We start from the raw sequence: 12,011 nt of genomic DNA, 5'->3' as shown, positions 1-12,011 counted from the left end.
TATGCCACTGATTGAAAAGGCTGAATGCTATGCATACAATATCCAATTAAAATTAGATTACATGTAATGGTTTTTTGTTAAGTATGAGATATTTTGTAGGGCTGAGCTATATAAAATCTAATTATTAAGGTGATGATTTTGAACCTAACTCTTATTTTTTTTTTTCCCCCATATGTTTTCAGGAGATACAGTTAGAACATGCGAAACAAGCTTTTGTGCAGAGGGACAATGCTCAGGCTGGAAGAGTCACAGCTATGGACTTCAGGGACATTATGGTCACTATCCGGCCACACATGCTGACTCCATTTGTAGAAGAATGTCTAGTAGCTGTGAGTAATTCTGGTGTCCCAACTGGAAAAAATTTGGGATACAGATGTGGGATTCCTTTTTGATGTACCTTGACCACTATATGTAGCATGTAGACTGGCTTATGGATGAGTATTTCTAAGTTCAGCAGTTATTATCTACACATATGAAGGTTAACCTTTATTGCAGAATATGTATCCTCAATGTTCTTGGTCTCCTGAGGCAAAAAATAAAGCAGGTAGATGGACCTTAGTCATGACCTACAAATGTAGAGTTTGCCTGACTATTTCCAGTCATTCCATCGTAGTAGACTGTGTAAAATACGTCAAAATGCCATTGAATCCCACTTACGAAGACATCCTCGAAGTACTTCCTTTGTAATGTCATTTCTAAGCTCCTGAGTGTATTTTCCAAACACCTGGGACAGTGTATGAACTGAAACATCACCCAAGGACATTATATATTAAGTAACAGTTGTTACACTTGAGTATACACTTTCTTCAGCTTAAAGTGCATAAACCAAATTAAATATTACAGTTCTGCATTGTTACTGAAGAAAAAAAAATAAAGATACATTCAGTCTTGACTATAGTTTCTAATCTTGGGAACTTGTAGTAGCACTTTCCAAGTAATCCAGAGTCCTGTTGTATCCAGGTTTAAAGAAGTCTGTTCTGCTTTGACTTTCAAGGGAGAATTCCAGGGAGATGTGTGAAGTGATGAGAACTGCAAACTCTGGACAGAATGTTGGAAGAAGCATACAGCAAATGTATAGCCAGAAGATTTAGGGACCGACAATGAGATCTGATACTTCCTTCCTTGATTCTTTCCCCAGTCTTGTTATCAGCTTTCCTGGGTCATGTACTTTCTCATAAAACATACAATAAGATTTTTGATTCTTCCTCAAGGTTAATTAAATTTTGGCAAGCTTGTGCATTGTTTTCAGAAATTTGCTTGATCACCAATCTTACACTTTAAATAGGGATTTTATATGGTAGTTTTTCTGTGTGCAGACTCAACACCACTTTAAAATAAAGGTTTAGGCTCAGTTCTCATTTGAGAATGAATAACTGTTCAAACCTTATTGTTCCCATTTTGTTTGAGTGCCTTATATAAGCCTGAGAGCTTACTGCTGGTTTTCCATGACTTGAAATGCCTGTGAATGTAAATGTTTCAGTTGACCTTTTCAGAATATGTTTTGATTTTGTTGAAATTTTCTGTAGAGTAATATACTTTACATGCAGAAGTAGATTTCCTCATTACTAGAAATAAACCAACTTATGAAACATTTCCAACTGAAGCAGTACTGAAACTTGAACTTTGTAAATTACTACTGGTTATGTTGTTATAATCCTGCATATGTATCTGTTTAGGTTTGTAGGGTGGGGAGAGTTTTACATTCTGGTCATGATTAGTTTCAGTAACATAAGAATCTTTCATAGATTTCTTTATTTTGGAGGTTTTTTTGGTTTGCTTTGTTTTGGTGTTTAAAGCAACCCTGTGCTACTGTCGCTCTTGTAAAATAACGTTATTTGAAAACCTCTGTTTCAAGATTTTCATAGTCCTGTAACAGTCTCCTTTCTCTTTTTTTCTTTTACTGTCTCTACTCTAGGCTGCTGGAGGTACCACTTCCCATCAGGTCAGCTTTTCCTATTTTAATGGATTTAATTCTCTACTTAACAACATGGAGCTCATTAGAAAGATCTACAGTACTCTGGCTGGAAATAGAAAAGATGTGGAAGTCACTAAGGGTTGGTAGAAATGTTTGCAGTCTGGAAGTCTCCTTGGGCGTTTGGTTGGGGTGGGTGGGGGGGAAGGAGCTCATCTGTATGCTTTTAAATCAATGGGAGGGGGAGAAATTCTCCCTCGTTATCGAGCCCTGGTATACCGCTGAGTTCTGTACACTCCTGGTGGAGTCCACCCTCCAGGTTTTTCATTTTGTTTCAATGAGGAAAAAAGTCCTAGTAAACTGGTGGTGGGGGCAGGGTGAGGAAAGTATGTAAAGATATTTCAAAGTTTAAAAAACTTCCTAGGGCTCCTGCCAAATTGGCAGCCTATTAAAGTGACCTTCAAGGGTAGTTGAAGAATTCCATAAACTTGTATTGGCAGCACAGTAAGCTGATCTACAAGCTTGGAACAAGATGTTATCTACTATATCTAACCACTTTTATAGAGAATTCCCCGTGCAATGCCAGAGTTTCATTAACGTGGCCTACTGGGACTATGCATGAAAAGTTCCACATCTCTTGACTCCTGGGTTTTTTTTCTATTTGCTTTCTAATTCATTTTTTCCCTCTGACCTGCAACTGATTGATACCGTATGTCAAATATCCTAAATCCTGCTGATAGCGCTTAACTTTAAAACCAGAGAGTTGTGCTTACTTGCATGAAGGACAGACCATTTAAAGCATATGTTTATGTAGTGGCAGGAACACTTTTGTGGTGGGTCACTTTTATTGTCCTTCTCCCTCCCCCACCAGCATCTTCTACTTAGTACTAAAATACAAAGCAGTTCTGGGGTGCTCTGGATTATTTATTCTGGTTTGATTAGTTTTTCTTTTCTGTATTTTTATTCTGTTGCAGAGGAGTTTGTTCTGGCAGCTCAGAAATTTGGTCAGGTTACACCCATGGAAGTTGACATCTTATTTCAGTTAGCAGATCTATATGAACCCCGTGGGTAAGTGGAGAATTATCCGTCCTCCTCTCTTTCCTTTCCTACTCTCTTCTTCTTGGAAGGAGTGGGAGGTGGTGTTGGGGACCAGGAGAGTGTAGTGCAGTGGTCACGTGCAGGTAGCTGCTTGTGACCTGAAAAGCCATCTCTAAGCAAATGCTCAGCTGAATTAATTTCCTCAGGCGCATGACGTTAGCCGATATTGAGAGGATCGCTCCTCTGGAAGAGGGGACGTTGCCCTACAACCTGGCCGAGGCTCAGAGGCAGGTAAGAACAGAAGCCAGTATGATGCTATTATCTGTTTCCAGTGCCAGATAGATAGAAAGCCAACCTCATTTTGTGTTGTCAACTAGGTTACTTTTGTGTTCTGTAACACCCATGAGGAGTACCTTCTTCTTAGAATTTATTTTTAACCTTTGTCTTGTCCTTTCCATCTCTTCTCTGTGCCCGTTTCTCTTGGGCTGCATTTTGACAGGTTAAATGTAATTTACTTTGGAAAGATAAAATGTATATGAGTGTCATCCAGCCATTCAGTAAATATTAGTTGTATACCTAATTAAGGTGTTTATGTTTTGTAATTCTGTTGCTCTCTATTCTTTTTAATGAGGAAATAAGACTTCCTGCTTCAAACATGGATGGTAAATTCACCATCTAGCCTATTAAATGGCAGCTCTTGTTCTGAACACACATGCGTGTTCCCAGCTTCAGAGTATTCTCTCTCCTTTGCCTTATGCTCTGCTGAATATCAAAATAGGAGAGAATATGTTTAGTCTACCATCACAGTTTCAGTAAAAGCATTACTATTCTCTGCATTTCCAAAAACTAAAGGAATTGACTTTCAATGATATAAAAGAAAATTGACTATTTTGTGTTTGAGACAAAAAGAAATAGGATTGTTCCTTAAATGTCAAACCTGTTGATTTCATATTATTTTAGCATATCTTACATTTTTATTTATACAAGTTTCTATGCAGATAGATTTAAAACTAACCCTCTGTTTCTCTCTTTCTCTGTCTCTATTTTAAGGCAGTCTTAACTTTGTGTCTTGTGAGTCTAAGGGCTTTTTGTTGGGTTTTTTTTCCTGCTCTGGGTCTGTGCGGAGACGCCAGTTTGACCACAATGGGTTGATGCAGGCTACATTTTTAGGACTACCAGGCCATAAGCCAGGCCTGTGTGTGTGTGTGTGTACACATGCGTCTGCTTTGCTTCTCTTTCTCCTTCCCCGCCATGTGAACACCCCCACTGCCGCCCCAGGACAGTATCTAGGGTGGTGGTTTTCTGTTTGTTTGAGCAGTGACTAAATGTTGACTGTGCTGGCATGAATTCAAACGAGTTGGCTCCCAAAAGCTCACCATCTATTCCTAGAAGACTCCTAAAGGAGTTAAAAGCATTTGCTCTGGACTGAATATCAAATAACGTGAGTTACAATAGGTGGCAGTAAAATGTAGCCAAAAATGCAATGGTGAAAGTAGCAGCTTCTTCAGTTTTTGCTTTGGGGCTACTATCTTTGTTTTTGTGCTTTATGCCATTTTAAGAGGGTAGGACATACAAGCCTGCTTAAATCTTACCATTTCTTCTGCATATGTATCCTACCTTTTCATTTTTCCATCCAGTTCTTTTTAATGTCAGATGCTTGGTGCTGAGACTGAAAAGGTTTTCAGCTACATTGATACTTTCAATTTATTTTATGGCCAACTCCAGCTACATTTGAATATTAGCTAACATCTGAACACATTAACAAGAAGAAATATATCCATATTTTTATTTTGCCACTTTACTTGTAGTGTGCTAAAAAAAAAAGGATTATAAAAAGTGTTAGCAAGTATGGAAGACCTAACACCCCTGCAGAACGTCTGTTTTCATAATTCTTTTGCTAGTTGGCAATTTTAAGTCCAGAGCACTTCTGAAGTTTATTTTTCATGGGGTTGGATCTAGCACTTGTAGACTGTGAGCAAAATGAAATTGTGGCGGTGCTTTATGACACCTTATTTTCCTTCAGCTAATACGTATGAACAATGCTTGCATACTTGTTTTGATAGCCTGAGAAATAATAGGTATACCTGGGTTTGGAGACAGTAGAAAGAAATTCCAAACTGGAGTTGCTTTTAGCTGTAGAAAATTAATCACTTAGGATGCAATGTGTGTGCCTTCGTATGCACATTTGGATCATTGATTTTAGAGTTGTATATTTTTGTTGTAGTATCAGTCTTTCTTTTATTTGCTGTTCCACTCTGAAGAGGCTACATTATATGGCACTTAGAAATCAGTGGAAAAGAAACAATAATTGAAACCAAAATCCTCAGTGTATTGTAGGGTTTTCTCTAGGTATATTTATACTTTTATCTCTCTGATCATGAGATGTTATTTCGTGAAATATGATGTTCTGATTATTGTTTTTCCTTTTGTTTTAAATCCTGCCTCGACAGAAAGCTCCAGGCGATTTGTCTCGGCCTGTTCTCATCCAGATTGCAGAATCAGCGTACAGGTTTGCCCTTGGTTCAGTTGCTGGAGGTTAGTCTTGGCTGAGGAAAAGAATATTCGTATTCCCCGTTTGGGTTTTTTCTTGTTTTTTTCTGTCCTTCTTCCCCTTCTGCCTTTCACTGAAGTGTGGAAGGCTTCTCAGTCTTTCCCTTGAAGCCGTGTCTAAGGGATGGTATGACTAAGGTGGAAGGGGAAGAGGTCATCTGGGTCTACGAGAGTTTTGGAATTTACGAGCCGTTGGAGTTTGCAGGTGGTGTTGCTATCTGATTTGTCACCAAACCAGTTCAGAAGAATCAGATTAGTAATGATATAGGTCCAGGAAATGCTTTTGGTTAAAACTATGGGAGGTAGTTTAATCTATCCAGAATATCCTGTGGAGAAAAAAGATACAACTGATATTTCAGATATAAGTGTGAAAGATGAAAGTTGCAGTCAAACACTGCAAAAACATGTTTCCTAATAGCTTGATTTTCATTTGCAGCTGTTGGAGCCACTGCAGTCTACCCAATTGACTTGGTAAAAACTCGAATGCAAAACCAGCGCTCTACAGGCTCTTTTGTGGGAGAACTTATGTATAAAAACAGCTTTGATTGCTTCAAGAAAGTGCTACGTTACGAAGGTTTCTTTGGGCTTTATAGAGGTAAGTGTAGAAGGTGGTATATACTAATGATAAGATCCTAATAAGAGTTCAGTGGAACTCATGATTTTTAAGTCTGTTTTGTTAAGACTTCAGTTTTGCCTGGTCTTTGTTTTTGCTTCTGTTCTGCTATAGATGAAGGGTTTGCAAACTTCTTGATAATTAAAACCTCAGTGTAATGAGAATGTTTCTGTAGGGCCTGTCTTTTCCATCCTCATCTGCAATAAGGCAACAGCAGCAATTTTCTACAGCAAAAATACGTTAGTCATGTTTTCATTTCCTAAGCAGCCCTTAGTACCAGGAATATTTGGTCATCTTTGGCAGGTGTGAGATCATCCGTTTTTGTTTCAGTCGTCTTTCTTATCTGTTTTCTTTCAATTTATAAACAGAAAAAAAATAGAGACAATATAGTACCTTTTTATTAACCAGATCTCCTATTGTGATATCTTTTGTGACAAAAATGTTTCTCTGAACCAGTTGCATGTGCTTCACTAGTCATTGGGAATGTTCATCTTTATTGAGTTTTATGTATACCTCTTCTGGACTTGTCACTGTTGAGTCAGCCAGAAAGATTAGCTGGATTTCAACCCACTACTGCACCGGAGTTATAAAGTTAGCTGTTCTGAGCTCCCTTTGTAGTCAATGAAGAAAGCTCCACAAACTCATTTACTGTATTCAGGAGGTAAATCATCCTTGCTTTGAGTATCTTAGGTAAGTGCCTGCAGGTAGATGGTGGCTTCTTTTTAATTTTATCCTTGTCCCACTTATGGTGTTAATGGTGTAAGTTCAGGTAACGTGGAAGTAGTCATAAAGAATCAAGAACTGCTCCACAAGACTGCAGTTGTTTTCTGCCACAGACATAAAGCAAATTATATTTCTAGTATCCCAGTTATTGAGATCTCTTACCCCCTCTGCCATATTCATTGGGGAGAATTTGAAACTTGTGGTTTTATATTTAATTTTTAGCCAGCTTGCTTAGGAACCCTTTTAAACTTTTATAATGACAGAAATTAATTGCTAGAACCAGTTGAATCAGGAATAAAGAATGAAGGATTTCAGAAAAATATGGTTATGATCTGGCAAAGCTATATGCATCTGAAAAAAACCTTAACTGTTTATAAGACAGTATGTGAAACAACATTAAATTAAGTGGTGTGATAGGTGTGCACTCTTCAACGTACAACCTGAGTTACTGGAGGTTGGCTAAGTAGCTCCTTTGCAAAATACAGACTTTGTAATTATTTCAGCACAATTAGAAATGGGAAGACTGTTATTATTGACTGAGTTTGAGGCGATTTTTTTAAGCAAGCCAGTAATTTAATAAACGGTATTGATATGGTTTGTATTTTGTAAGGATTTATAGCAATCGGAATTGTAAAAAGTCCCAGTTACTGGCTGAAGAACAGGATGTATTCCCTGCAAATGTATGTCTGGGTCTTCCAGGATCCAGAAAGAATAAATATGCAGAATTCCACTATTATCTGCTCCTGTCTCATTGAAACTCTGAAGCACAGTCATTTTTTCACCTGGAAAAACAAACCTCAGAAATGTCATAAATGCGTATTCTTGAATCCATTTGCTTGTCATGTTTTTGGAGTGATTTTATTCATTGCCAAATTTGGGGAACTTTAGGAACCTTCTTCAGTATAGTCGTTCTATTCCCCATCCTATTTACTAATTTTCAGTCTTCTGAGGAGTATTAAATAGTGAAAACTCAGTTTGGTGGAGTTGAACTTCTAAATGCAGGGCAATAATCTCATTTCTGGATTATATAGTAGAAATTGTGTGATGGCAAAGAACACCATCATTTCAGAGGCAAATTGAGACCTGTTGTTTCTACAGATTCTCTGCTTAAAGGGCACCCTGATTTAACTTCTCTTTTTAAAGAGACAAATGAGGAAAACTCCTTAAAACTGTGGAGCTTCCTCTGTGCAGTTCTGTACATCTGGACTATTGCTTGATTTCTTAGGAGATCGTATTGGAGAAGGTTGAGCAACTGAGTGCAGAATGGAGGTTTCTGGTTAAGCCTGAGAGAACAAAAAAATTTGAAAGGAACATTTTATAGTATGTTCGCCCAATTTAATGCAGTAAAGTTACAGCAAGAATCATCTCATCCCTGTTGTAAATACTACGTCAGGTAAGACAGACTACAGAGTGCATTACATTTTGCTGCTCATCAGTAACTGGTATACTTTCTTACACAGTGGTGGGTTCTGAGTTATGTGGGGTTTTTTTCCCCACTAGAAAAGGGAGGAGTAATTGATTGAGTTCTCGTGATTAGCTGAATAGTGCTGCAAACCCTTTTTAAAAAAAATTACAGTAGAAGCAGTGGTCTCTTTGTCATGCTGCACTGCAAGAACGCAAGCAGGAGTTATAAACCCTACTCTGAACTCAGCCATTTCAGGTGATACGTTTAATACAAGACACATACTTCCATCCAGTGAAGTGAAGTGATTTTTCTTTTTTGTATCATTATTTTATTCCAAACTTGAAAAGGGCAAAACCACCATGTTCTAAGCAACCATCTCAGATAAGGATAAATTACACCATCTTGTGGATATAAAGAGAGCACTAAATTTTGTTTAATATGAATTTGGTTCTAAGGATAATCAGTGTTTTCACTTAGGAGATACTTTGATTTAAAAAAAAAACAAAAACAAACAGCATATAAGCCTCTGTAGAATGTTTATAATATGCAGTATTTGAATGCTGTGTTGTAAGATGCATTTTTTTTTAGACTGTAAATCTAAGATAAATTTTTCATCTGTCTCTTTCTCAGCATGGCTTAAAAGAATACTCATATACCTGTAATTCACAGCTGTGGCTGCATTTATACCTAGAATACATATTTAGAAACTCATGGCTGTTTATATATATGCAAATACAAGAAAATTTTTGAAGCTGTGATTTGTCAACATCTCTTCCAACTGATGAGGTCACCTACATTTCTGAATACTATTTTAATCAGAAGTCCACCTGATGAGTCACAGAATGCTTCACAGTCTTAAGCCGTGCATCTAGTAGAGATTATTTCTCCTGTACTTGATAGAAATTTTATGGGAAATTTAATTACCAGAGATGATAAGATGTAGCTCATGAAAATGTTCAGTAGCCAGGCTGTTAATGCCAGTTCTAGAGGATGAAAAAGACAGGAGATGCTGTGGAATACTGTCACCCGTGATCATTAACTGCTAAGGAACTTGGTAGTTTTATTTCTTCCAATGATGCTTCTAGCACTGCAGTGACTCCAGATGCCTTCTAATCATAGAATGTAATAATCCAAATTCATTAATACCAGTGCACTCCCATGCTAATGATACAAGATGACTATGCCAGAAGCTTTCCTCCAGAAGTATGTGATGAAGTATCACTTTTGTGGAATGAAAGTACAAGCCTGTTCCAACACCAAAGTTCTGTCACAGCACAAAATCTTTAAGAAATAGCCCATTTCCAGTATGAGGGAACAGTGCTTGAATGGGAACTGGTGATGAATTGTCCAGTTAATAGTGTAAATCATGTAGGAGAAAAAATTGGCAGTATTCTGTTACTGCCTTTCTATCAGATGTCCAAATGGTTTCAGCCGAGCAACGACTTCTTCAGTCAGTGGGTTTTTCTAATATGAAAGGAAAAGCACGACCATTACTCAGTGTGAAACTGAAATTTCACTGTTAGATGTCTGAAGGAATATTTTGGCCAAATAAGACTTTTTTTATTCGGTGCCGTCACAGCAGCTGGGCTGGATGAACTAGTGCGTGTAGATTCACAATGTATACAGGCTACTTTCACAAAGTAATTGGTATGAAGTCACGAACTGAATGCAGCTCTCAGTGCCCCCTTTCACATACACCCACACCTTCCCATAGAATCCTACTACAACAGCGTGTCAAACATGTGGGCATTGCTACTAAAGAGCCTTGGATATATAAAAATGAGTTGCATTAAAATGTTTGCTGTGTACTATACTAGCAGGCCACCTACGTGCAAAACATTATTCTCAGATGTTATAAGAGGCATAGATTTTTAAGACACTGTCAGATATTTCTGAGCCTGTCCTACATCTGTGTATATGTCATATTGCTGATCTGCTAATGCGTAATAACACTGAAAAATTCCCAGTGTTGTCAGGATAAACCCAACAGAAAAATGGTATTTTCATATGTGTTCCTTGATGTGCTTGCTTTCTTCCCAGTCTTTCAACAATGTTTCAGGGCTCCCATCAAAAATATAAAGAAAAGATAATTCCATTTTGATAGTCATAACATACAGAATGCGCAAGTACCACTGATGTATAGCTTTGTTACATAGGTATGAGAGCAAACAAAGAGTCCTTCCTAAGCTTCTGGAGACAGTAGACCTAGCTGGTATTTGGTAAGGCTATGAGACGTATTAAAATTAATGCTACCTTTTCTGGAATACTATATGCTATGTTGCAGTAGGCATATACAACATTATCTGTAATTAAACTTACAAAGCACTTTCATACTATAAAATCGTGTGTGAAGTAGAGAGAGGCTCTTGGTTTTTGGCTGTTCAGTTGTGTTTTGGTTTTGTTTTGTTGGGTTTTTTTTGGTGGTGTGGGGTTTTTTTTGTAACTTCTACTTGTTCTCTTTAATCTTTCTTTTCTACATTGAAGTTTTATGGAAAGTTTTGAGTTATAAGAGTCCCATTCAGATTTGAGGGCAAAAGGAATGGACCAGATGGGAAAAAATTGTGCCAAGATAAACATGTTTTTCCTGAGATGTTACAAGTTCCTTTTACAAATGCAAAGTCTTAGGAGCTGAAAAATAAAAAATGGTAAAAGGACGTCTTCAGATCTGTCTAGTGAAAATGAATTTGATTTATCCTGCTTATATAGCTTTCAAACCTGGAGGTTCATACAGATCACCACCTGGAGCATTTTAATAATTTTATACTTTAAATTGTCTTTTTCTGTAATTTATATGATACAATATAACTTGAAAGTCATGCTTCATATAGCTTATGTGTAATAATACATGTACATATATTAATGATCTCCAGATTCTCTTGAAATTAGGTATCTGTTTACAGACCTGCTCTAATTCTACTAGTTTAGACTTGGAATCAGGTACTGTGCTTGTAAAGTAAATTGAACGTCTTCTTAAGCTTTGAAGATACAAATTCATTAGCCATAGTGTCTACACAAAGCCACACATATTCTGTAGTAAAATGTAAATATCATAGCAGTTACAAAGAGAATTTGGTCTGTGTAAGGATAAAACTTGTAAAAATCCTATTTGTTTAATATCCTTGTGTTTTCTTCGTAGTGCTGCGAAAAATGTAATATTTAGTTATACAGTTCCAACTGTCTTAATGGGTTTTTGTTGAAGTCTGAATTCAAGTCACCTGTGCAACTGAAACTCATTCAGAAATTCAAATTTTGAAATTTAACTTATGAAATTTAACTCTGCAGAAATGTCTTTTTTTGAGCAGCTGTATGTGAACTTAGTGTTACTCTGTTCTTTGGTTTGCATATGCAGCCATATGCTCGTAATTCAACATCGTTGTCTTGGGTAGATGTTAGGAGTGTATACGCAATTAAAATTTTAAAGGCATTATTATATAAATATGGTTGGCCCTTCTGCTACCACAAGCCGAACGGTGCTATTCCCTGATGCTTTTTCCTTGCTAAGAGCATCAGTAGTAATCATTAAAGCTGATGTATGGTAGCAGAATGGAAGAATACACTGATCCAGCGCATGTAGCTTTTTCTCTTTGTTATCCTGACATTTAGCTGTTGGGAAATGCTTTTTGGCAAGTTAGCTCTTAAAGGTGGAACCTTAATTGTTGTCTCTTTCCCCAAAAATAAAACCACGGAGAGGTCCAAATGTCAGAGTTTGTAGAAAGTACCCGAAGGTGGAGAGGTGCAAATGTCAGAGTTTGTAGAAAGTACCCAAAGGT

General features: G+C 37.2%; 1 protein-coding gene across 7 annotated transcripts in view; it reads left to right on the top strand.

The window, feature by feature from the left end:
• Positions 1–12,011, top strand: part of SLC25A13 (solute carrier family 25 member 13) — a 98,683-nt gene that overhangs the window by 55,705 nt on the left and 30,967 nt on the right. For all 7 annotated transcript variants that reach the window (XM_065051118.1, XM_065051122.1, XM_065051121.1 and 4 more), the window contains 6 exons: positions 183–329; positions 1,916–2,054; positions 2,887–2,980; positions 3,157–3,241; positions 5,401–5,485; positions 5,937–6,095. In XM_065051118.1, the coding sequence (XP_064907190.1) occupies positions 183–329; positions 1,916–2,054; positions 2,887–2,980; positions 3,157–3,241; positions 5,401–5,485; positions 5,937–6,095 (709 nt within the window). The remainder of the gene's footprint in view (positions 1–182; positions 330–1,915; positions 2,055–2,886; positions 2,981–3,156; positions 3,242–5,400; positions 5,486–5,936; positions 6,096–12,011) is intronic.

Source organism: Columba livia, chromosome 2 (assembly GCF_036013475.1).
Source record: "Columba livia isolate bColLiv1 breed racing homer chromosome 2, bColLiv1.pat.W.v2, whole genome shotgun sequence".
NCBI classification, from domain to species: Eukaryota; Metazoa; Chordata; class Aves; order Columbiformes; family Columbidae; genus Columba; species Columba livia.
This window is presented reverse-complemented; position numbering and strand designations above follow the sequence as displayed.